The sequence below is a fragment of the Littorina saxatilis genome, linkage group LG13 (genome assembly GCF_037325665.1).
Source record: "Littorina saxatilis isolate snail1 linkage group LG13, US_GU_Lsax_2.0, whole genome shotgun sequence".
NCBI classification, from domain to species: domain Eukaryota; kingdom Metazoa; phylum Mollusca; class Gastropoda; order Littorinimorpha; family Littorinidae; genus Littorina; species Littorina saxatilis.
Window position 1 is genome coordinate 24,164,342 of NC_090257.1, and position 27,217 is coordinate 24,191,558.

At 40.6% G+C, this 27,217-nt stretch overlaps 1 protein-coding gene and 1 long non-coding RNA gene across 4 annotated transcripts in view; one reads left to right on the top strand and one right to left on the bottom strand.

Moving 5' to 3' along the window:
* The window catches only part of LOC138945328 (uncharacterized), a 355,816-nt gene extending 350,242 nt beyond the window's left edge, over window positions 1-5,574 (top strand). The window contains exon 2 of the long non-coding RNA XR_011448960.1: window positions 1,600-5,574. This is a non-coding gene — a long non-coding RNA (uncharacterized lncRNA). The remainder of the gene's footprint in view (window positions 1-1,599) is intronic.
* An 11,956-nt stretch (window positions 5,575-17,530) lies between these two features.
* LOC138945329 (uncharacterized) lies at window positions 17,531-26,227 on the bottom strand. Of its 3 annotated transcripts, none has more exons than XM_070316753.1 (4): window positions 26,084-26,227; window positions 24,583-24,783; window positions 22,655-22,747; window positions 17,531-18,369 (listed from the first exon to the last, which is right to left on the bottom strand). In XM_070316753.1, exons 2-4 carry the CDS (start codon window positions 24,683-24,685, stop codon window positions 17,720-17,722), a joined length of 846 nt encoding a protein of 281 aa, XP_070172854.1. In that variant the 5' UTR covers window positions 24,686-24,783; window positions 26,084-26,227; the 3' UTR covers window positions 17,531-17,719. The 3 variants fall into 3 exon arrangements, with proteins under 3 accessions (XP_070172854.1, XP_070172853.1, XP_070172852.1); XM_070316752.1 differs by having other exon boundaries at window positions 22,592-22,747; XM_070316751.1 differs by having other exon boundaries at window positions 22,529-22,747.
* Window positions 26,228-27,217: the final 990 nt, after the last annotated feature.

Sequence of the window (27,217 nt, forward strand, 5' to 3'; positions counted from 1 at the left end):
TCATCACAAACATACCATTGGACATATGTGACCCTCCACCACGGAATGAGTCGCATGTCACCTCGCGCGGTTCTGCGCTAGGCTTAATATAAGTCCGGGGGGACTGTGGTAACAGTGTGAGGGTCACCTTAGTCACAGGCTTATAACTCGAAAAGTTGTCGCTCTTTTCTAAAAACGGTTTTCACCACTGGATAGAGCATAAAACACTCTTTAGGAACATGTAAAAATATGAAAATCATGCAAAGGTGACATGCGACTCATTCCGTGGTGGAGGGTCACATTAACAGCTATTGTGTTTTCAGCGTAGCAATAGGGTCCGATATTTAGACGAGACAAGTATAATGCCGACGAGTCGAAGACGAGTCGCATTATACTTGTTCGAGTCTAAATATCGGACCCTATTGCTACGCTGAAAACACAATAGCGATTATATAGCTGTTATGACCTTGATTTGTTGTTCCAAACTTACAAAATGACAGTTTTTGCGTCGATGCGTTGATCTCAGGTTTTGATAGCAGACAAACTTCTTACGCGCATCATGTTCGCGCAGACATGCACACCGCTACACGCTTTCTGACTTTGGAAGAAAAACTGACTCCAAGTGCATTCGACATCACAACACCCCAGTTGTTGAAACAGCTTTTTAAGTTGTCAGTGTATGCTGTTGTCGATAGAAACATCGCCGTGGTACACATGAGTAAACCGGAATCATGCGTCGGCCATTTTTCTCAATATGCTTTTGGATATTGAGTAAAATGGCCGACTTCCGCCGCATTATGCTTTGATGATCGGAAGAGACCATCCAATCACAGCCCCCGAATTCCCCCACGTGTTCATCAGAATAGCTATATATTTGGAGATTGATTGCAATGCTGGGAGGTTTGAACCGATTATTTGTTTCTCTTGTTGCATGCGCATGCATATGACTGATGATTTGCGTGATGCAGTTCTGAGAACTGGGAGATTATACATAGAAAACCGGATGATCTGTTGATATTGTACTAGTTGTCTAAGAAAAAAAAATTCCATTTATTTTTTCGGTTTCTCAAATCTTCAACGGGCAAGACATACACTAAAAATGATTTATCTGTAAATAGTTTAATCGCTTTTTCTTCGATTTGGTTTGCAGAACCTTTTATTTAAAAATCTGTGATACTGACAGTGTGTTTATATTCTATGCGAAATGGGTTTTGTCAATACATTATTACAATTGTAATAAATCTGCTCACAAGTTGTAAATACTTCTGGTAAGTGTGAATCTTGTACCCCCATAGTCACAACGTGAGTGACACAAAAAAATTAAAAAAATTAACGTGTGTTATAATTAGCGTGTATGTTTCTTCAAGCAACAAAAATATTTGTGAATATCTTGTATGTAAAAAAAAAAAAAAAATGTGTATAATCAAGCATCTTTGAACATTCCTTTTGTGAGTACAGGATGGTGCGATGTATATAGTGTCACCTTGAAAATACCCTCCTCCCCGTGTTAACTCGCTTGTACACAACTACAGATCTCTCCGGGCTTTATCATAAGATAAGAGCATCGTCCACTTGGACACATACCAGAAATCAACGACCTCGCTACCCCCCGCGGGTTAGGGGGAAGAATTTACCCGATGCTCCCCAGCATGTCGTAAGAGGCGACTAACGGATTCTGTTTCTCCTTTTACCCTTGTTAAGTGTTTCTTGTATAGAATATATAGTCAATTTTTGTAAAGATTTTAGTCAAGCAGTATGTAAGAAATGTTAAGTCCTTTTTACTGGAAACTTGCATTCTCCCAGTAAGGTAATATATTGTACTACGTTGCAAATCCCCAGAGCAAATTTTTGATTAGTGCTTTTGTGAACAAGAAACAATTGACAAGTGGCTCTATCCCATCTCCCCTCTTTCCCCGTCGCGATATAACCTTCGTGGTTGAAAACGACGTTAAACACCAAATAAAGAAAACCGGAAAAAGAAAAGAAAGAAAGACGGTTGTGTCAGGCTGCTTTGTGTACAGAGTGGGAGTTTTTTTGCGGAATTGATTTGCTAGACTGATGGAAGTGGCAGTTACGAAATTGATTCAGCAAGCAATTATACAACAAATCCAGAAATAACTCGGTCTGGTTTTATGGGCTGTAGAAGAGGTGCTTTTCCTTGGAAACATTGAGGCAAGCTACACGTGACATTGTAGGCCAAACACAAACGAGCGGGGAGTCTCCACACGTGCTCGCTTTATCTATGCACTGAGGGACGCATGCATTCACATCGGTTATGCCGACTGTCAGCTCTGATGTTCGTACTTTCGGACGAAAAGAGTGTGTGTGGGTTTGTTTTGACGGTCAGTGCAGAACGGACAAATCGCGGCTATAGTTCTCACTGGAATAACTGTCGTTCGCATGATTTCACGGGCACAGACCAACGACCACGTGCGGACACAAGCCGCTCCCTAATGATTGGCCATCAATGTCATGTGTACCTTGCCTCAGTGTTGCAAAGTGAAAGCAACTTTTCCACAACCCGTAAAATCCTGACAGAGGTATTTTCGAACATCGTTTGTTCCCACTCTACACCGGAAGTCTTGCAAAGTAAAAGCAACCCTTCCGGATCCTAAACCCGCAAAAACTTGACAGAGGTAGGGCCTATTTCCGAACATCGTATATCCCAACGCTGCACAGGAAACAGGCAGGCTGTTGTAATTCAGTAAATGTCCAAGTGGAAGGATGCTCCTATCTCAGGTAGATGTTCATGGCTTGCCAGATTGTCTACAAGGGCAGGAAGGTATTTTTTAATATTTCTTCTGCGTTCCATTTCCCCATGAGGCCTTACGGTTTAAACATTTGCTAAATGAACAAAGACGTTTTGCTGCACGCTTGCACTTGCAGTGACCTCTCATAGTTATAATAAAACAAGAAAGGTTCAGTTTATGGAACGTTTACTTAATGACAAAAATGATTACTGATACTGTGGTTTATCTTTGAATTGTGGATGAAGCAAAATGTCTTGTATAGAATATAGTCAATGTTTGTAAAGATTTTAGTCAAGCAGTATGTAAGAAATGTTAAGTCCTTTGTACTGGAAACTTGCATTCTCCCAGTAAGGTAATATATTGTACTACGTTGCAAGCCCCTGGAGCACATTTTTTGATTAGTGCTTTTGTGAACAAGAAACAATTGACAAGTGGCTCTATCCCATCTCCCCCCTTCCCCCGTCGCGATATAACCTTCGTGGTTGAAAACGACGTTAAACACCAAATAAAGAAAGAAAGCAAAATGTCTTGTTGGAAGCTTCAACAATTCAAAGATGGGAATTCACAGTATCGGTTATCATCGATTTGTGTCTGTTGTATATCTTGTTTGTTCACTTTAAATCTAAAGGCCAATAAGTCGAAGCTCTTCTGAATGTTTCGTTGTGTCTCTAATTAAACGTTCAATAGACGGCACGGTTGGCCTAGTGGTAAGGCGTCCGCCCCGTGATCGGGAGGTCGTGGGTTCGAACCCCGGCCGGGTCATACCTAAGACTTTAAACTTGGCAATCTAGTGGCTGCTCCGCCTGGCGTCTGGCATTATGGGGTTAGTGCTAGGACTGGTTGGTCCGGTGTCAGAATAATGTGACTGGGTGAGACACGAAGCCTGTGCTGCGACTTCTGTCTTGTGTGTGGCGCACGTTATATGTCAAAGCAGCACCGCCCTGATATGGCCCTTCGTGGTCGGCTGGGCGTTAAGCAAACAAACAAACAAAAAACGTTCAATAGACTTAAACTTTCTTGTATTTTGATTCAACATGTTAGAACGTCAGCAATCTGCTTCGGATTTTCTCATAATTCAGGTTTAATTAATTTTACCTGTAAACAAAACAATGATCATTTATTATCTCAAATAGAAAGAAAAAAAATTGTGGCCGATAGCTAGATAGTTCAACACAATTAATGTATAGTAACGTTTACTCATTCTATAAAATGGCCGTGCTCTCGGGCCCATTCTAGGTGGAGTGTCTTTGTTTAAACAGTGTTTATTCAGTTACATAAATACAAAACCATGGAGTGTATGTAATAATAAAGGTGCACAACAAGATAAACATAAATGTGCTCTTCGAAACAAACGAGTAATGTGGCAGACGATATTGTAAATGCATGAGATTTAAACCAATCAAAACAACAACAACAACAACAACAGCGAAAACAATAGCAACAATGGCACAGAAACAGAGAGAGAGAGAGAGAGAGACAGAGACAGAGACAGAGACAGAGAGACAGAGAGAGAGAGAGTGCATCCACTATAGATCAATTCAATGCTCTAATAACAAAATCACTAAACATATATGCTTTTAACAAAAACGTTTGCTGTCTAATATACATTTCTGAATCTGAGGTACAGCGTCTGTGGGGATTTTTTTATATATGTACAGACGTACATTTACAGTTATTAGATCCGCCGCATTATAATGGATCTGATTTGAATAACGAGGCACTAAAATTATTGCATTTGAAGTGGCATTTAAGCATTCCAAACAGTTAGAACTCTGAGGTTATTAAATGTAAGTGCTGGGTGTTTGTTCGTTTGTTTACATACTTTCAAATGAAGTAGTCAGAACTTGTTTTATTTGAATTGTACTCTTTAGAATTTTGCATCTGGGTCAATATGTTACTATAATTTGTGACCCTCGAAATGAGTCGCATGTCACCTCGCGCGGTTCTGCGCAAGGCTTAATCTAAGTCCGGGGAGTGTCTGGTAACAGTGTGAGGGTCACCTTAGTCACAGGCTTATAACTCAAAAAGTTTTCGCTCTTTTCTAAAACGGTTTTCACCACTGGATAGAGCATAACAAAACTCTTTAGGAAAATGTAAAAATATGAAAATCATGCAAAGGTGACATGCGACTCATTCCGTGGTGGAGGTTCACATTTGTGCAAGTATGGTGTGGATTGTGTTTGTTTTTTACGTTTCTGGACCAAAATATAATCAGAGACAGACTAATGAGATAGATGGCTCGATCCGACAATAAGAAAAAGTATCTTTGGTTCGGTAAAAAAAAAAATCTAATAATAATGGTTATAAATACATTTGTAATAATACTTCTTTTTTTTTAAATGTCAATACAGCCACAGCAGAATTTTGCTTTTGTAAATATATGGGGGAATTAAACCGAGCCAATTAACAAGGTGCACATGTCCTTGTTTTGTTTTCAATTGTTTGTACTTTTCACTGATGTTATTCTTGTTCGCAAGGAGTCTTTCTGCGGAGGTGGTCGCTGCGATGACGCAACATGCAAATTAAGTTCAAGGTGAAAGGTCAAAAGATCAGTGTTGATCGCCAAAAGTTGGCTCAGAGTCGGTCGTTGTTGTGTTTGTAGTATGATGTGGTAAACCTGTGCCTCGTTCATATCAAATCATGTTTGCAATTCTTCTTCTTGTCTCTGAATTTCGCATTTTTGTGTTATTATTGATTTAAAATAAAAAAAAGGAATTTAAATGATTATTTTTTCACTCTCTTCTTCTTTTTGTTTTCGTGTTCCATCTCTTTGTCATTTTTATGATTATTATCATACTATTGTGAATATTAAAGAGAATCTGCAATGAGGTCTTTGCTCCGAAAATGTGTTGTGTACGTGTGTTTCTTTCATGGCGTAGTCAATTAGCGGGTTGTCACATTTTTATGTTTTGTTGTGTTTTGTGCTTCAAAGCACACTCCTTCCCGTGTAATGCTGGAGTCACACATACACGACGCACGGCCCGCGCACTGAAAATATCGCGAAAAATCGCAATTTTGGCCAGTGTGTTGTCGTTCGCTAGATGTGCGTCAATATGCGTTACTCGTTCGTCGAGCGCGCAAGACCAACGCAACGCATTCGTTGTCATTCGCTGTGTGCGTTGGGATTGTTTGAGCATTCACAACTGAAATGTGCGCAGAGCTCGACGCATGAATGTACGCGCCAGAAGGACGCCAGAGACGCGCAGAGCGCGCTAGACCAACGCCAGACACACGCGGAGCACACGCTGGGTATTCGTTGTACGTTCGTCGGCTGAAGTCTAGCAAACACCTAGCAAACAAATTTGGCTCACCATCCCATGTCTGTCCACACTGTTACGTGATATCATCCCATCACTTGGAAACATACTAAAAATCAACGGCCTGCATGAGTGCTGTGTGTGCTTGCTGAATTTTGTTTTCTGATTTATTTCTTTTTTACATTTAGTCAAGTTTTGACTAAATGTTTTAACATAGAGGGGGGAATCGAGACGAGGGTCGTGGTGTATGTGTGTGTGTGTGTGTGTGTGTGTGTGTGTGTGTGTGTGTGTGTGTGTCTGTCTGTCTGTCTGTGTGTGTGTAGAGCGATTCAGACTAAACTACTGGGCCGATCTTTATGAAATTTGACATGAGAGTTCCGGGGTATGATATCCCCGGACATGTTTTTCATTTTTTCAATACCTTTGATGACGTCATATCCGACTTTTTGTAAAAGTTGGGGCGGCACTGTCACACCCTCATTTTTCAATTAAATTGATTGAAATTTTGGCAAAGCAATCTTCGACGAAGGCCGGGGTTTGGTATTGCATGTCAGCTTGGTGGCTTAAAAACTAATGAGTGAGTTTGGTCATTAAAAATCGGAAACTTGTAATTAAAATTATTTTTTATTAGACGATCCAAAAACAATTTCATCTTATTCTTCGTCATTTTCTGATTCCAAAAACATATACATATGTTATATTTGGATTAAAAACAAGCTCTGAAAATTAAAAATATAAAAATTATGATCAAAATTAAATTTCCGAAATCGTTTTAAAAACTATTTCATCTTATTCCTTGTCGGTTCCTGATTCTAAAAACATATAGATATGATATGTTTGGATTAAAAACACGCTCAGAAAGTTAAAACGAAGAGAGGTACAGTAAAGCGTGCTATGAAGCACAGCGCAATCGCTACCGCGCCAAACAGGCTCGTCACTTTCACTGCCTTTTGTACTAGCGGCGGACTACGTTCAGTTTCATTCTGTGAGTTCCACAGCTTGACTAAATGTAGTAATTTTGCCTTACGCGACTTGTTTTTAAGTACTAATGGCTTTTAAGAATTTATTTCACACAAAAAAACAATTCCTACTTTACATATAAAGCAGTCGCGCTGTTGATGTTTGGTATACAGTGGAACCCACCTTATAAGACCCCCAATTTAAGACCTCCCTCTTTCAAGACCTTGCTTTTTCAGATTTTCGCTTCATAACCTCTGTAAATTTACCCCCATTTTAAGACTCCCTCAATTTTCAGATTTTTGGAGGTCTTAAAAGGGGGGTTCCACTGTCTGTCCAAGTGGCGGTATGATCTTATTTTGTGTAAAAGCCTGGTCTGATCTGACATGGTGAGGCAAATTGTTTACGCGGGAAGGATCTGAGTGTGCCTTTATCTTTGCCGATCTTTCTTTCTTTATTTGGTGTTTAACGTCGTTTTCAACCATTCAAGGTTATATCGCGACGAGGAAAGGGGGGGGGGGGGGGAGATGGGATAGAGCCACTTGTCAATTGTTTCTTGTTCACAAAAGCACTAATCAAAAATTTGCTCCAGGGGCTTGCAACGTTTCCAGTACAAAGGACTTAACATTTCTTACATACTGCTTGACTAAAATCTTTACAAAAATTGACTATATTCTATACAAGAAACACTTAACAAGGGTAAAAGGAGAAACAGAACCGTTAGTCGCCTCTTACGACATGCTGGGGAGCATCGGGTAAATTCTTCCCCCTAAATTATATTATATAGTGTGGTATAATCTGGCTGAAAGGAATGGAAGGCGGGGGGGGGGGGGGGGGGGGGGGCGTTTCTTTTTAATTAAAAAATCCAAAGCAACTTTTATATGTGGCTATTTCTGCGACTTTGGACACTGTCAACAGAAGCCTCTGATTGGAGAAACGTGGGCTTAAAGTTGGAGCAAACTGAAAACAAACTTTGCTGTGCTCACCGACTCCCACTTCAAGCTGAATTTCTATAAGTTTAAGGAAGTATCGGTGATCGCACATTGTAAAACGGATGACAAGTAATCCACACAGTCTTGCAATGCGTATTCAAATAAGTTTGACCTTAGTGACTGTTTTCGCAGAAATGGCCACATATAGTGTTTAAGAAGTTGTTCAGGACGATTAGTTCTATCTTCTGGTAGAATGTCTTGTCTCCAGCTTTCAAGATTTGTCATCAAACGTATACCCAAAAATAAATGGCGGGGCAAAAACGGTCATACACGTAAAAATCCACTCGTGCAAAAAACACGAGTGTACGAGGGAGTTTCAGCCCACGAACGCAGAAGAAAACGAATACCCGAAAAGAGCCCAACCCTCCACGTCACGTTTTAAATTATTCGTTTGAACTCTCGTGCTTAATAAAAGTGTCACTTTCATGGGACAGAACCTGAGCGAGGAAAACAGTGAAACATGCAACCGGTGTAACACGAAATTTTTACTCCACGAAAAATTTACTCCGGAGTAAAAATTTCGTACGAAATTCTTACTCTGAGTACACCTTTAGTACGAGAAAAGAACTCCCCAAGGCACGACAAAATTACTCCCTCCACGAAATGTTTACTCCCCATTTTTTTTACTTCCAGTAAAAATCTCGTACGCGAAAATGGGATGCGGGCGAAGGAATAATGCCAATATGTGATCTCGCGCAAACGAATGTCGTGCTACCCTCCCTCCACCCCTTCCACCACCAAGACTAACAGGGGACAAGGGAGTCAAAATGTCGTGCACCTGGCATGAGAAGTTAAATTGCTCGTGTTAGGGTGAAGTAATTTATTCGTTATTTATTCGTCAGGGGAGTAACATTTTTGTACGAAATGTATACTCGGAACTCACCTGTCGTGGGGAGTAATTTTCTCGTGTAATGGGGGAGTACTGTTTTCGCAAAGGGAGTAACATTTTCGTATGAAATTTTTACTCCGGAGTAAATAATCTCGTGGGAGTAATTTTCTCGTGTTACACCGGCGCACACCAGACTGACTAGAGAGGTGATGCAGTGAGGTGCGTCTCTCAGGCTCCTCCGGTGTTGAAATTTACCTTTGCAAGTCGTATTACTCAAAAACTTACATGATGTAGTACTAATTGTCTTTCTTCTCAAGCACTATACAAAATTTGCTTTCATTTTTTTAAATAATAAAAAATGGCCACCTCTGGTCCGTCGAATCGGCTGTACGTCATCGTTATGCTTCTCCGTCATATTGTCATATCATTATGATTGTCACAATCGCGTTTTGAAAATCGTCATTTTTAATTATCTTTGTCCAAACTGTAATGATCGTTCGATATTTGGAGGGGAAACAAAGACAAAATCTAGTCAGACTGAAGACAATAGATATTTAAACACACACACACACACACGCGCGCGCGCATGTACACAAACGTACGCACGCACACACGTAAGCAAATACACGTACACGTGTACACACACACACACACACACACACACACACACTACTTTTTCGTAAATGTAAGCGCAGCTTGATCATTTGTTTGGTACGATCAATTGTTTTTAATATTAGCATCATTTTGTATTTGAAAGTTCCTGATTAGCCTGTTGGCACATTTGTTAAAATACTACTCAAAACACTTCTAGAGTTCAGTTGGCGTTGATATGTTTATTTCAGTGGACAGATATGATACGTTATTTGTATGGTTGACTAAAATATTACATTTCATACGGATCGAGACAGCCATTGTTCTTAGAAACCGTGCTAGCGGTCTGCGTGATCAATGGCTGTTGAGATTTGTGTCAAATGTCGTATTGTGGTCAAAAATACAAATAACGTATAATCGATCCATTTTAGTTAGATATCATCTTATTCTTTTTACGATTGATTGTGCACAAAAACATGCACTCTTTTTTAGTCTCGGCCAGCCGCCTTAATATGAATTTCAGTCGGTCTCTGACGTCACATGGGTCAATGAAGGAAAATCCAGTGTTAAATCAATACATACTCGTATCTTTTATAACTGACCAAAATCATGCCTGGATTTGCTCAAAGTGTTTCATACAAAAGTGATAGAATTGTTGTCGTGACATTACAACTTAACTTTTAAAGCTTCAAGAATCTCATAGTTATTTGAACTTATGTTCGACGGGCAAAGTGGCGCAGTGGTAAGACGTCGTCCTCCTAATCGGGAGGTCGTGAGTTCGAATCCCGGTCGCTGCCGCCTGGTGGGTTAAGAGTGGAGATTTTTCCGATCTCCCAGGTCAACTTATGTGCAGACCTGCTAGTGACTTAACCCCATTCGTGTGTACACGCAATCACAAGACCAAGTGCGCACGGAAAAGATCATGTAATCCATGTCGGAGTTCGGTGGGTTATGGAAACACGAAAATACCCAGCATGCCTACCCAACGAAAGCGGAGTGAAGCTGACTATGCTCTCAGAGTATAGTGTGGGGAACCCAAATGGGCAAACGAGCTCACACGTCACCAGAATTTCTGGAACGCTGAAGAAGAAGAAGAAGAAGAAGAACTTATGTTATTAGCATGTACATGAATATATTCAACGTGAAGTAAACAGAATGTTACGACTGGCGGTGATATGAACCAGAAATAAAGTGACTGCTGCCCTAGCTCCATAAACATTCAAGTAAATAATAATTACATTCTGATCGACCCAAACTCGATCCCATTGCAACATCGACCAAGACCAAGTAGACGTTATCTGGGTGTCATCCAAGCCTCGAAGTCTGTGAAGTTTTCAAAAATCTAGCATACAAAAAAAGATAATTTTGTATTGTTGTACACAAACTTGACCTCAATGTGACAGTTGTCCAGGGTCAACAATATTTGGGTCATTCTTGATGTCATCATACTCTGAAAGTTTGCGGAAATTCAAAGATCTAGCTTCAAAAACGGTATACGTAGTGACAACAATAATGTTCAAGTTTATAGCCCAAACCTGACCCCGTGTAGGCTAGACCTTTTGAGGACGGTCACCCTAACTTCGGTCATGTCTGGAGGTTATCAAACTCTGAAAGCATAGTTAGTTTCAAAGCTCTAGCTTCAAAACAGTACGCGTAAAATAATGATTTTACATTTTATAACACGATTTTTCTGATCTCCCTGGTCAACTTTTGTGTAGACCTTCTAGTGCTTTATCCCCTTTCGTGTGTACACGCCGCAAGCATAAGACCAAGTGCGCACGGAAAAGATCCTGTAATCCATGTCAGAGTTCGGTGGGTTATGGAAAGACGAAAATACCCAGCATGCTTCCCCCGAAATCGGCGTATGCTGCCTGAAAGCGGGGTAATAACGGCCATACACGTACAAATCCACTCGTGCAAAAACACGTGTGAACGTGGGAGTTTCAGCCCATTAACGAAGAAGAAGAAGAAGAAGGCCGAGAAGGCTGGATTTCAAAGACGGGACTTTTTTTCTGTCGGGTCTGTGTCTCCTCGAATTTACGGAGTAAACCTATCCGAAATAACAAATTAAGCCTCATGGAACTGCCAACAGTCCTGCTGGTCTTGGAAGCCTTCTAAAGTTCCGCTGAAGAGGTCCATGGACCAGTCGAAACATAACAAGTCGCGTGAAGCGATATAAAAACATTTCGTCAAGATCAACACCACAAACCAATCATCGCCGAGACTACATTCAGATAGTCTCGGCTAACGTTACCGAAGTCCGAGACGAGTCACGCTCGCCGCCGGGGAAGCACGCGCCCGTACTACTTACTGAACCTATTTTCTTTCATTCTGAGCACATTTTTAGAGTAATCATGACATAAGATCTATAAACTTTGGAATTCAGGAGAAGATGAGGAATACAATGCAATCAATTTTAAATCTGTTTGCGAAACATTTATTTTAATGACAACTTTAATGAGCAAACTCATTAATTAATTTGTAAGCCTCCAAGCTGAAATGCAATACCTTTGTCGAACATTACTTGACCAAAATTTCAACAACATTGGTTAGACAATTAGAGCGTGACAGTGCCGCGTCAACTTTCACAAAAAGCCGGATATGACGTCATCAAAAACCTTTATCAAATAATGGAAAAAACGTCTGGGGATATCATACTCAGGAACTCTCATGTGAAGTTTCATGAAGATCGGTCCAGTAGTTTTCTCGGAACCGATCTACACACACACACACACACACACACACACACACACACACACACACACACACACACACACACACACACACACACACACACACACACACACACCACGACCCTCATCTCGATTCCCCCTCAATGTTAAAACATTTAGTCAAAACGTGACTAAATGTAAAAATTGGAGGTCCCGGGACCCTCTAGGTAAAGCGTATGTGGAGAGCCCTGCTGGTAATTCTACAGCAAAGTCCGAATGACTAATAAAAACAAAAAACCCAGACAGATTAATCAGTGCACTAACTAATCAAACTGTCCGATGTGAGGTGTGTGTGTGTGTGTGTGTGTGTGTGTGTGTGTGTGTGTGGTGGGGGTGCGGGGAGATTAATTATGGTTTAAACCATTCTCATTATATAATTATATTCCAATTGATCTGTATTTTATTTTGCTTTCATCTTTTGACATGTACGTCTTGCTGTACTGTCTCTGTATATTGTGTTATAATTTTGAGTGCGGTTTGTTAGTTTGTGAGTGTTGTAGTTTTACAGAAAATTGTATTTTCGCCCAATTTTTAAAGTGAATTCTGTGATTGGACTCAAAAGAGTTGAACTGTGTTTGTTGTGTATGCATAGTAATCTTGACCTATGACATGTGTAAGATCTTGCATTTAAGTAAGAAACTTAGGAAATATATTGTCAAAAGTATGTTAATATTTCTTTGCCCTGATTGTGCTTTGAATCTTTGAATTAATAAACAAAAAGTTGAGCGATTGGCTTGCAGTTTTACTTTCGTGTCTTACAAGGTGTACACATGTCTTTAATGTCACCACAATGTCCAATGTCAACCATCACAAGGTAAACAGAAAAGTTTCTTTTAATTCTTTTCCATTCATAAATTCACCGCATTCTACTTCGTTACATACGCAGTGTTCAACGATCTTCCATGAACTATATTTTTCAAGGTCCACGTCAGGCTTTTGGACCAAATACATGTATATCACACACACACACACACACACACACACACACACACACACACACACACACGTACGTACGTACACACACACGTACGTACGTACACACATGACTGCGACACTAGTACAGCTTGGCTTACTTACTTTATCGTGTGTTGTTGTCGGTAATTGCATCGTGAATCTCAGAACTGAACTATGTGTGTGCCTTGACCAAACACACACACACACACACACACACACACGCACACACACACACATCCGTATGCTCCTAGCTGCTAGCTCGTAAATGATCACTATACATTTTTTTCAGCAAGATGAACGACAAAATAAATCGACACATAATTTAAAAGTACTACAATGTAAAGCTATGCAAGCTTACTGTTCCTCTACGAGCCATAGGAATCTCTTCCTCTACCCAACCACCCCCCTTGTGATCCCTAACCCTTCCTTATCCATAGTTTCAACTCAAGTTTTACTTATTTCTTTAATACTATCCAGTAGCTGCGTGAAATGCGAAATGCTTAGGACCATGTTTTGGCATACCGTTCAGACGGTACAAAGGCGAGACGGGGAACTAGGTTTTTATACTGTACCGTACAGTATAAGAACCTAGTTCCCCTTCTCGCCTTTTTATCAACATAATTATACATCCCTGTAACCACAACGAATGGTACCCTGGCCAAACCTTATATATTTGCCCCTTCAAACACATGTTTTGCCTTTTACTCGACCACATAATACTGGAACCTCAAACAGAAATGAAAACACCATCCAAACACCCTTCAGTTTAAAGGAACAACGAGTCATTTATTTATTCATTCGTTCGGTCACAACGTAAAAAATACCCAATGTCTCCTTCGCAGACATTGTTTCAACACGCGTGCCGAACTCCTAAACAAGTCGCGTAATGCGAAATTACAACATTTAGTCAATCTGTCGAACCCACAGAATAAAACTGAATAGCACTGCATTTTTTTTTTAACCAAGACAAAACAGCTTCGTCAATCCACGCGGCAAGGAAGTCGCTCATTTTTTCCGTGCAACACGAAGTGAAACTGACATGCAAGAATAGCGAAATAGCGTACTGCGGTAAGCAGGGAAGCGCGCTTTTCTGTATTCTTTTTAACTTTGTGAGCTTGTTTTGAATACAACATATTATATTTATATGTTTTTGGAATCAGGAAATGATAAGTAATAAGATGAAATCATTTTTGGATCGATTTCTTAAATAATAATGGAAGTACTAATTAACCTATTTTCGTTAATTGTGATCACATTTTAAGAGTAACCATGACATATGTATGTATTTTTAGATTCACAATTTAATGAAGAATACCATGCAATCAATTTTAAATCTGTTTGCGAAAAATCGATTTTAATGACAACTTTAATGAGCAAACTCATTAATTAACTTTTAAGCCTCCAAGCTGAAATGCAATACCAGAGTCCGGGCTTCGTCGAAGATTACTTGACCAAAATTGGTTGAAAAATAAGAGCGTGACAGTGCTGCCTCAACTTTCACAAAAAGCCGGATATGACGTCATCAAAGATATTTATCCAAAAACTAAAAAAAAACGTCTGGAGATATAATACTCAGGAACTCTCATGTTAAGTTTCATGAAGATCGGTCCAGTAGTTTCTCAGAATCGCGTTATACACACACACACACACACACATACATACACCACACCCTCGTCTCGATTCCCCCCTCTACGTTAAAACATTTAGTCAAAACTTGACTAAATGTAAAAAAAACAAGAAATTCCTCCGAGGTAGGAAAAACACCCCCGTTGGTCAAAGGGAAATAACCATTCTCACTGCCACCAACTGAGAGGTTATTTCCCTTTGACCATTAATATGTGCCTCTATAAGTCCTTGTAGAATCTTAATCCACCAATAACTCCCTAACCGTGTGTTTGACTGGTCCCAATTTTTGTCAGGACCGTCTCAGGAATGTATAGAACCTGTTCACCAAGTTTGGTGACGATCGGTCCGTTCATTCTTGAGATCTATATGCGAACACAAACAAACAAACAAACACATCGATGTCCCTCTATAAGTCCTTGTAGAATCTTAATCCACCAATAACTCCCTAACCGTGTGTTTGACTGGTCCCAATTTTTGTAAGGACCGTCTCAGGAATGTATAGAACCTGTTCACCAAGTTTGGTGACGATCGGTCCGTTCATTCTTGAGATCTATATGCGAACACAAACAAACACATCGACCGAAACCTATACATACCCCTATACCGGGGTATAGAGGACCACTGTGACGCCATTCTAGTCTCGTTTTGTACTGTGTTCGTTTCCGTCCTTCACGAGAACTGTTTACATTGGCTGTATTGAGATGATATATGACCGTCTGAGATGTTAACCCACACACACCACACAAAAACCGTGTGAATTCAGGCCTATGAAAGATCTATATATTTTTTCTTCAAATGCTATTATTTACAAAATGAACAATCTCTACGTCCATAACACTCAATTTGACTAACGTTAACTCAACTTAACAGCAACGATCAATGTGTGTCTTCCGTTTTGGCCACAACGAGAAATGTCTCCAATTGCCAGTGGGAACGGCTCGCAAAGCCCATGGCTCACGTCCCGGCTGTGTGAGAGGAAAAAAAAGGTCACTGTCACTTGTCGTCGTGCTGAGTTGTCAGGCGTCTTATCCGCAATGTCTATAATATCTTGCCTTACGACGAACAAGGTGTAGAAAAGATATGATAAGGTAAGAAAACTTTTTTGTCATCATTTTCACGAGTTTTCATTCACAAGCACCTGGGAAATAAATCTCATGTTCCCCGGGGAATAAATCCCCGGTTACCATAGTTGCAGGAAGCCCTATTACATGGATAATCAAAAGCAAACCCAATAGAAACGCTCGAGGATTCTTCGGCTCTTTTCATTGGCGTTTCCCCAGACCTAAACAGACGACACTGCTTCGCCAAGTTCCAAATACGAACTGGCAAACTGGCAAATGTAAACAAAAAACAAAACTACCTCATCAAAGGTCATACATTTATGCTTTATCGCAAACAAATGAAACCTATCGATATGTTTTATCTTCTCACAAAGTCATGGAGTGCGTGTATCTCTGTTTGGAGAAACACGAACGTAAGTTTAAGTCAAACCAATTGACCCCTGACACACACATTTTGACCCGTGCACAAGACGTTGTATCGATAAACTACGCGCAAATAAAAAAATAATAATAAAAAAGCAAAGAACATAGCAACAAGAAATGAAGACATCTGACAAAGCCGAGCAAGCAGAATGACAAGTCTAATGAAAAACAGAGAGGCAATGAGAAACAAGATCGCGATTATCTTTCCTTCGCGGCACGACGCAAATCGTTTGTGTCCTTTGACCCAATTCGTGCAGTGCTGCACGATGCAAATCTTCTGTGACCTTTGACTCAACGTAGCTTCAATATTCGATTACTAATATTTACCACTGAAAACCGAGGGGTGGAATACCGAGAGGGGCAGGGTGGTAGGGCGATGGTGAAATGTAATGAAGAGACACGTGTAGCAATAAAAGAAAACCGATTCTGCAATAACACAAACAAGAACCAAAAACCCAACACTGACCTAGATATGAATATTTAATCAATAATATGATCGTCTGCGTTGCAGGTTTGCAAGTGAAGGGTTGGGAGGGGGGTAACTTGATCATTAATTTGTGTGTGTCAGTGTTTGTGTTCATGGACTGATTGTGAGGGAGGGGGAGGGTGGGGTGGGGTGTGTTTCAGGTTTTGGTGTGGGTATGAAACGAGCAAAACAATACCCACACCACAAAATCTTGGAGGCAAAAAACACTCGCCGTCGCATCATTTTGTCCGCACAATATTATATGCACCAACAACCGGAAAGAAAGGTGACAATGGAAAAAGACTCATCTTTGCTTCCTGCGATTCCTTGCCCCCGACTCGAACGTCGCACGATAATCCACATAACAGATCTGTTGTGAGATGGTCAACGCTGACTGTGCAAGCAAATCACCTCGTTTGAAATACGACAATCCCATCGCTCGAATGCAACATGTGGGCACTATCGTCTCAAAGGCGCTTGCTGTTGCTTTCACACACCACTCTGTAGTCGGAACCTACAGAACTTCGCATCCTCAAACCTGACATACTTGTCTCAACATTATAAACTCAAATCACACACAGTAAGTTGCTTTCGCACGCCAGCTTTGAACAACGTGCTGGGGCCCCGAACATGCATTATAATAACAGAACTCGCGTTTCAAACCATGGCTCCCTGTGTTGATTTTTCACTTAATGTTGAACCACCAAAATGATGACAAAAACGATGTTTGATGGTTTATTGCCAGACCAGCTTTTTTGTCGGTCCTCGGGGGGCATATCGACTTTTGTTTCATATTTATTGACCGCGGCCTTCGGCCTTGGTCAATAAATATGAAACAAAAGACGATATGCTCCCCCTCGGACCGACAAAAAAGCTGGTCTGTCAACAACCCATCAAACATCTTATAATGTCCTTTTTCATTTGATATAAACATGGAAATCTTTCAAAAACCAAACACTGGTCAATAATAATAATACATGTTGACAACACTGATCCAAATGTTGGGGGTGGGCGTTTACTGGGTACTATACCATATGCGGGGGTGGGTGGGCGTTTACTTGATACTAGGCGCTTACAATGTAGTTTTTGGTACTAAAAATATTCATGCGTAATTCTGGTAAGCCGGTGTTTCTACAGTGCTAACTTTATCAGACAGAAGTTTCTTTTGTGCTGACGCAAGTTTTTTCTCAGCAACAGCTGCTCTTTCCTCCTTTCTTTCTTTCTTTATTTGGTGTTTTACGTCGTTTTCAACCACGAAGGTTATATCGCGACGGGCTCTTTCCTCCTCTAGAGCTTGATTCCTCATAGCATACAGATCTCTTCTTCTTGCATTCCTAGCATCTTTCTGGGATTTACTCTCTTTAGCGTGCTGTTTTTGTTTTTGCTGCCTCCACACTTCCTGACGATTTTCTTTTTCTTTTCTGGTAAGGACCCGAGAAACTGTTGCCTTCACCTTTCCTTCTGCGTTTTGTTTTGCCCGAAGTTTCTGGATACGTAGTCTGTTTTTTTCCCTGTATTGTGATCTCTTTTCTTCAGACATAGAAAGTTTGTATGCCTTAATTCGAAGATTTTCCATCTCTTTGTGTATTTCATAAGCTTCACGAACGTCCTTCAACCTCTCTCGCCACTCCCGACAAGACTGTGCAGCAGGCTTTCTTGCTTTCTTTGGTGGTTTGTTCTCACCGGGTGTCTGTTTTCTACGATTCCCTGGGGTGCTGCCATGGGAGCTGCCGTCATCGTCATCTGCCATGGCTGGTAAAAAAAGAAAGAAAAAAAGAAAGGAGTTTGTGTTAATATATACCGGCAGTAGGTAAAACTTAACCCATTCCGGACTGGCGCTGCCTGGGCGGCCGCTCTGACATTTCTGGGAAAATAAATGGGCCTTCGCCCACTTGTTTTCACTTTCCTGTCGACTGAATAATATCAGTCTTAAATATTCCAACAACTGAGTAATGCAGAAAACGAAACTATATTTCTTTGTGTTCAAACTTTTATCAAGCAAACTCAAAGAGACGCCATCATGATACTGTTCCGAAATATCTCGGAAGTCGTCCGGAATGAGTTAAGTCTCAACTTTGCCTAAATTAAAAAAAAAAAAAAATGCATAAGCAATTGAGAGATGATACAATTTACAGGAAGCAATTTAGAGACAAGACAATTTACTGCAAACAAAGGAAGTAATTATCAAATAAAATAAAAGATGGAAGGAAATCAAGAAAGACACACTAGTGTATGTTTATTTCATATTTCAATTGATGTTTGTAACATCGTTATTGGTGGATTAGATGAAATATCTAGCAGTCTGTGATTAAAGCATTATGATTGATTCTTGAAGTCATCTAGTTTCTGCTGTAACCCACGACTTGACTCTTTCCACACAACCTATTAGATGGATTTAAAGAAGGCATTTTACGGTGTTTATCCCTATTCGGTTGGCGTGGGTCGTGTACGAACCATACTCTGCAAAGAGGCGGTAGAGTTTATCCACATCGTGTACGTCCCATACTTTTTACATCATCCGGACTGTGTAGTCCAAAGCGTCATATCTTTAAGGCACGATTTAGATGTATTTTTTGTCTTTCAAATCGTGTTGATGTGTTTGTTTTTTCTTTTTTCTAAATTCTGCAAATCTAACACATTAGATGAATGCTTGCTTGTTCTCTCCTGCATGTGAGTAACTGTGTGTTGCTTCAAAAGAGAAGACCGTGAAAACCTGTCATCACACTCCGTGCACAGGTTGTTCTCTCTCCTGTGTATGTGTTAACATGTGTCGCTTCAAATGACTGAACATTTAAAACCTTGCAGCACACTTTGTGCATACACGCTTTTTCTCTCCTGTGTGTGTTAACATGTTTTACTTCAGTTACAGAAATGTGCGAACCTTGCAGCACACTTTGTTCATGCTTGCTTTTCCTCTCCTGTGTGGTAACATGTGTTGCTTCAAAGTACCAGACCGTGCAAAACTAGCTTCACACTTTGTGCATGCAAGCTATTTCTCTCCGGTGTGTGTTGCTTCAAAGTACCAGACCGTGCAAAACTAGCTTCACACTTTGTGCATGCAAGCTATTTCTTTCCGGTGTGTGTTGCTTCAAAGTACCAGACCGTGCAAAACTAGCTTCACACTTTGTGCATGCAAGCTATTTCTCTCCTGTGTCAGTGTGTTAACATGTGTTGCTTCAAAGTACCAGACCGTGCAAAACTAGCTTCACACTTTGTGCATGCAAGCTATTTCTCTCCGGTGTGTGTTGCTTCAAAGTACCAGACCGTGCAAAACTAGCTTCACACTTTCTGCATGCAAGCTACTTCTCTCCTGTGTCAGTGTGTTAACATGTGTTGCTTCAAAGTACCAGACCGTGCAAAACTAGCTTCACACTTTGTGCATGCAAGCTATTTCTCTCCGGTGTCAGTGTGTTAACATGTGTTGCTTCAAAGTACCAGACCGTGCAAAACTAGCTTCACACTTTGTGCATGCAAGCTATTTCTTTCCGGTGTGTGTTGCTTCAAAGTACCAGACCGTGCAAAACTAGCTTCACACTTTGTGCATGCAAGCTATTTCTCTCCTGTGTCAGTGTGTTAACATGTGTTGCTTCAAAGTACCAGACCGTGCAAAACTAGCTTCACACTTTGTGCATGCAAGCTATTTCTCTCCTGTGTCAGTGTGTTAACATGTGTTGCTTCAAAGTACCAGACCGTGCAAAACTAGCTTCACACTTTGTGCATGCAAGCTATTTCTCTCCTGTGTCAGTGTGTTAACATGTGTTGCTTCAAAGTACCAGACCGTGCAAAACTAGCTTCACACTTTGTGCATGCAAGCTATTTCTCTCCTGTGTCAGTGTGTTAACATGTGTTGCTTCAAAGTACCAGACCGTGCAAAACTAGCTTCACACTTTGTGCATGCAAGCTATTTCTCTCCTGTGTCAGTGTGTTAACATGTGTTGCTTCAAAGTACCAGACCGTGCAAAACTAGCTTCACACTTTGTGCATGCAAGCTATTTCTCTCCTGTGTCAGTGTGTTAACATGTGTTGCTTCAAAGTACCAGACCGTGCAAAACTAGCTTCACACTTTGTGCATGCAAGCTATTTCTCTCCTGTGTCAGTGTGTTAACATGTGTTGCTTCAAAGTACCAGACCGTGCAAAACTAGCTTCACACTTTGTGCATGCAAGCTATTTCTCTCCTGTGTCAGTGTGTTAACATGTGTTGCTTCAAAGTACCAGACCGTGCAAAACTAGCTTCACACTTTGTGCATGCAAGCTATTTCTCTCCTGTGTCAGTGTGTTAACATGTGTTGCTTCAAAGTACCAGACCGTGCAAAACTAGCTTCACACTTTGTGCATGCAAGCTATTTCTCTCCTGTGTCAGTGTGTTAACATGTGTTGCTTCAAAGTACCAGACCGTGCAAAACTAGCATCACACTCTGTGCAAGCATACTTTTTCTCTCTTGAATACATGTTAAACTGTGTCGCATTAAATCACAAGACATTGATAACCTAGCAACACACTTTGTGCATACATGTTTCTTCTCTCTTGAATGTGTTGCTTCAACCTACTGTACCGTAGGAACCTGGCACCACACTCAGCATGCCTGCTTTTTCTCTCCTGTGTGTGTCAACATGTGTCGCTTCAAATTACAAAACAGTGCGAACCTTGCATCACACTTTGTGCATGTATGCTTTTTCTCTCCTGTGTGTGTTAACATGTGTTGCTTCAAATTACAAAACAGTGCGAACCTTGCATCACACTTTGTGCATGCATGCTTTTTCTCTCCTGTGTGAGTGTGAACATGTTTCTTCAAATTACTAAACAGTGCGAACCTTGCATCACACTTTGTGCATGCATGCTTTTTCTCTCTTGTGTGTGTTAACATGTGTTGCTTTAAAGTATCAGACCGTGCAAAATTAGCATCACACTTTGTGCATGCATGCTTTTTTCTCTCCTGTGTGTGTTAACACGTGTTGCTTCAAATTACAAAACAATGCGAACGTTGCATCACACTTTGTGCATGCATGCTTTTTCTCTCCTGTGTGTGTGAACATGTGTTTCTTCAAATTACTAAACAGTGCGAACCTTGCATCACACTTTGTGCATGCATGCTTCTCCTCTCCTGTGTGTGTTAACATGTGTTGCTTCAAAGTACCAAACCGTGCAAAACTAGCAACACACTCTGTGCAAGCATACTTTTTCTCTCTTGAATGTGTTAAACTGTGTCACATTAAATCACAAGACATTGAGAACCTAGCATCACACGTTGTGCATTCATGTTTCTTCTCTCCTGTATGTGTTAACACATGTTGCTTAAACCCTCTGTACAGTAAGAACCTGGCACCACACTCTAAGCATGCATACTTTTTCTCTTCTGTATGTGTTAACATGTGTTGCTTTAAAGTAGCAGAGAGTGCAAACCTAGCATCACACTCTTTGCATGCATACTTTTTTCTCCTGTTTGTGTTGACATGTGTGGCTTTAAACTAACAGACTGTGTTGACCCAGCATCACACTCCGTAGACCCAGTATCACACTCTGTACTTCCATTTTCACTCTCTTCTGTATGTGTTAACACACTCTCAGATAGATGTTCCACTATCTCTTGCTTCATGTGCATGCAGTTGCAAATGTCTTCAGATTGTGTTTGTGGTGTCTGCATTTCCAGTTTCAGACTCATATCACTGTGAGTGTTGACTGCAGTTTCTGGTGTATGTGTCTCTAGTTTCAGACACATATCAGCGTGACTGTGAGTGTTGGCTACAGTTTCTGTTGTCTGTGTCTCTAGTTTCGGACACATATCAGCGTGACTGTGAGTGACTTGGCTGCAGCTTCTGGTGTATGTGTCTCTTGTTTCTGACATGTATCATGGTGAGTGTTGACTGCAGTCTGTGTTTCTGATGACTCTATCTCTTGCTTCAGCCTCACACCTCTGTGAGTGTTGACTGCAGTCTGTGTTTCTGATGACTCTATCTCTTGCTTCAGCCTCACACCTCTGTGAGTGTTGACTGCAGTCTGTGTTTCTGATGACTCTATCTCTTGCTTCAGCCTCACACCTCTGTGAGTGCTGATCGTAGTTAGTTCTTTCAACGTCTGCACTTCAGACATGGCTGCTGTGTTCTCTTTGGCCACAACCTCCCTGTCTGGCACTGAAAGAGAAGATAAGACATCTATGAAAACAGGAATACTACTTATGACCCATTCTTAGCAATGCCTACTTGTAAACATTTTCCTTTGTTTTGATTTGGCAAAGAAAATTCAGACTGAGGATTACACATAGCTTAAAACAGCACCAGACAATGGCATAAGTGGCAATCAAAACAGTCAAAACTGACTTAATGTAATATAATCTCAGAGTGTTGCACACTTGAGGTCAACAAACTGCAAACTGCATGCTATTTGGAGCGTCGCGCAAAACTTCGCTTCATCGGAAATAAACTACAGAGCGTCACCTAATTTCCCAACTTGACAGTACATGATGCGAGTTGTCACCTTTCCGTCCGAGAAGTGTAAAACTGTCGTATGTCAGGTTTTCACTTTGAACTTGTGGAGTTATGAACATGGCCAGGAAAAGTAAACAAGTCGCGTAAGGCCAAAAACAAAAATATGTCTGTTTCCGGTAACCCGACCGACCCTATTTTTAAGCGCCAACCCTAAAAAAGAATTCGCTTTTCGTACCAAAAATAAATAAATAAAAAAAATATGAAGTCAAGTATACTTTATTTAGTTTCAATATATCTAGGTCAAAAACATGTGCTAAATAATTGTAAGTAAACTAAGGAAGCGTTTAAAAATAAAAAATAAACACGTAAAAAGACGTTAACAAAACGTAAGAAAAAGGTGGGTTTTATAAAAATAAATAAATAAATAAAAAAAACACCGACCGACCCTATTTTTTTCGGCGATGTTACCGGAAACAGACATATTTTTCTTTTTGGCCTAAGGCAAAATAACAACATTTAGTCAAGCTGTCGAACTCACAGAATGAAACTGAATGCAATCCATTTTTTCACCAATGGACCGCATACTCGTAGTTTCGTCAGTCCACCGCTCGTGGCAAAGGCAGAGAAATCGACAAGGCAGAATAGTGCGGTAATGGTCGCGCTGAGCAGAATAACACGCTTTTCTGTATCTCTATTCTTTTTAGCGTGCTGAGTTTGTTTTTAATCCAAACATATCATATCTATATTATTTTGGAATCAGGGACCGACAAGGAATAAGATGAAATTGTTTCTAAATCGATTTCGGACAATTAATTTTAATCATAATTTTCATATTTTTAATTTTCAGTGCTTGTTTGTAATTCAAATATAACATATGTATATGTTTTTGGAATCAGAAAATGACGAAGAATAAGATGAAATTGTGTTTGGATCGTTTAAAAAAAAAAATTTCAATGACAACTTTCCGATTTTAAATGACCAAATTCATTAATTATTTTTTAAGCCACCAACCTGAAATGCAATAACAAAGTCCGGCCTTTGTCGAAGATTGCTTTGCCAAAATTTCAATGAATTTGATTGGAAATTGAAGGTGTGACAGTTCCGCCTCAACTTTTACAAAAAGCCGGATATGACGTCATCAAAGGTATTTATCGAAAAAATTAAAAAAACGTCCGGGGATATCATTCCCAGGAACTCTCATGTCAAATTTCATAAAGATCGGTGCAGTAGTTTAGTCTGAATCGCTCTACACACACACACAGACACACACACACACACACACACACACAGACACACATACACCACGACCCTCGTCTCGATTCTCCCTCTATGTTAAAACATTTAGTCAAAACTTGACTAAATGTAAAAAGCTTACAGTTACAGTTAGGTTGGAAGAACTTCATGGCGTTTATGTAAGGGTACTTGCATTTAAAGTCGCAGTTGTAGCAAAGTCTGCAAGAAAGGCACATGATTTCATCCCTGTTATGCAGATTTTGCATTCACTCTTTTCTATCATGTCTGAGGTATTTCTTTACCCTTACCGTACAGTTGTGGCTCAGTCATGTCCCAACACTGCGGAGTCTCTTCCGCGACATCAATCTCTATCTTGATGTCTGACCAAAATGCTGTGTCTCCTTCCTCCATGCTGCAGTGAGAAGTCACAATTCCCTTATTGGTAATTTCTCAAGGCATTGATCGTCTCCAACCTTTCATGGCATTGATGGTCACTGTTCAAGGTGTTACTGTGGAAAAAAGACAAGATTCAACATTAAAAGAAAACCCGGGTATTCAGGTAAATAGCTTTTAGTGGTTATTCTGATATTATGTGATCAAAATATTCCATGACAACACTTAGCTGTTAAGGCAATTATGTACTCCAAAAATCATGAGTGGACTGGTCGAGGTAGCTCCAAGGGAGAGCACCCTAACACCATCACAAATCAGCAGGTCTGCTTGACTCAAAAAAAACCCCGAAAACCCTATCAGTAATGAACAAATAAGTCCTTTGATCGTGTTTTGTTGACACGTTTGATTGAAATCATAACTTACATCTGCAACTTCCACCGTTCATGACATTGTTTTTGTGTTTCAGTGTGTGAGGATTTACGAAGGAGCGGAAGTAATAGACCTTTTCAGTATATCGCCAAGGAATTCATGAACTCTAAGGCAAAAAAAAAAAAATGTCTGTTTACGGTAACCCGACCGACCCTAGTTTTTAGGCCCGACACTAATCTTTTTTTTGGGTCGTCTGAAAAAAAAAACGCATCCAAAATAGAGCTGTTTGCGTTCAAACAGCAGACGACAGAAGGGAGGTAAGCTCAAAGTACTGTTAGGGATTGATGAGAAGGAATGAACTGTGAAACATCATAGAGAGGGGAGAAAAATAAAGAAGAAAAATAAAAAGAAAAAAAATTAAAGCCGACCTACCGACCCTATTTTTTCACCCTATGTTACCGTAAACAGACCCTTTTTTTTTTGGCCTAATGCACGAAAACCCGGAAAACAGACAATGTGAGCGTCACTGCTGTTTTCGTGTATGATTTGAGCACGCACGGTTTTCGACAGAAAAAAAGAGAATCTGAATTTGTTTTACCTGTATGTATCCATGTGTGAATGAATCTATGATGTCATCAATACTTGTGCTTTAGAATAACAACAGTTACCTCCCGTGCATTGAAATTGATGCATCGACAATCCGACTCTAAACACAAAATAAGAGTGCAAATAGATTGAATCCAGAAATTGACTTCTAATAGACATTTCAAAAACTTCAATTTGAAGTTATATTTTCTGGGTTTTTTGGAGGTTTTCGGAGTCAAGATGTTGACATGCATTTTTCCCTCTAGATATTGTACAGGTCTCTTGATATTGGCAGAAAAACATTCAGTCTGGTGTTTATTTTGGCTGACGTCCGGCTGACGTCCTCCTCATAACTGCATGTTCAGAACCATCACTGAGACCTGGTTCAGACTCAGAGGAGCCAGTTCATAAGCACCCGCTGTTCAAAATCCTAGCACACCACAACTTGACAGGCAGACTTACCAGTCTCCAGCTGTAACGTTGTAGGTCCTTTGTTGCCAAATTCTCAATATGCAGCCAGCCGCACACGCTGGTCACGGGGAAAAAAAGGATAGTTGTTACCCTTAAACCATAGAGTGTAGACAGTCACCACTCTTCCACAGAGAGTGAACTCCCATACAATGGCTTTTTGCCGAAAACTGCCAAAAATACAAATGAGGGACACGATTTCATGCCTGCTCAGAGAGTGATTCTTCAAATAAGCACTGCGTGTTTTGGTACTTACGGCCGGGGGGGTGGCTGTGAGAGGGAGGGGGGGTCAGTGTGTGTGTGTGTGTTTGTGTCTGAATGAGTGTGTGTGTGTGTGCGTGTGTGTGCGCGCGCGTGCGCGAGCGCGAGACCAACAGACCACGCGAAGCTTCGATCCATCTAAATAACGAAAGCTTGCACCAAATTGTGGAGCAAGGGAAGCAACTGTTCTATCTCATCAAGTTTCAAGAAGTTGCGAAGTTGCCTACCTTAAAGCTCCAAGCGCGAGATTATTTCCTGCAACAAACAATCACTGAACTTTTATCCCGTCTTATTCAATTACAGTAAAAATGTTCAGTTCATTTTCGAACAGGTTTGCTTTCTCCCAAAACGAAATACCTGAATCAGTGGCAGCTAAATATTTTAGGAGCAAAACAAGCTCTCCATATTCCATCCACATCATTGTCTTCAGTACTGGATCAGCTGGAGAGCACAGGGACGCCCCCAACTCCGCTACAGAGATGTCTGCAAAAGAGACATGGACATCAACGGCTGGGAAGACCTTGCTCAAGATCAAGCCCCCCCCCCCCCCCCCACTAAAAAAAAGGGGACTAAAAAACACACACAAGAAAAAGAGCTGTACACACACACACACACACACACAAACGCTTGAATTGAATCATGTACATGTATGTATGGAGAGCAGTTGCAGTGCAAATCATGAGCTCAACTATAAGCTTGTCCTCTTTTCTAGTGCTGAATGATATGCACACACACATATTTTCATTTCATTTTCATTTTCATTTTCATTTCCATTACTTTATTGTCCCATCGCTGGGAAATTCGGGTCGCTTCCTCCCAGTGGAAAGCTAGCAGCAACGGAGTCGCGCTACCCAGGTGTCTGCGTGT

Excerpts from the sequence above, each read along its gene's own strand:
- LOC138945329 (XM_070316751.1), bottom strand. The coding sequence starts at position 24,685 with ATGGAGGAAGGAGACACAGCATTTTGGTCAGACATCAAGATAGAGATT. Across the intron at positions 22,748-24,582 it reads GACTGAGCCACAACTGTACG|TGCCAGACAGGGAGGTTGTG; the intron begins GTAAGGGTAAAG and ends CTTCTCTTTCAG. Across the intron at positions 18,370-22,528 it reads TGCAGTCAACACTCACAGAG|CCATGGCAGATGACGATGAC; the intron begins GTGTGAGGCTGA and ends TTTTTTTACCAG.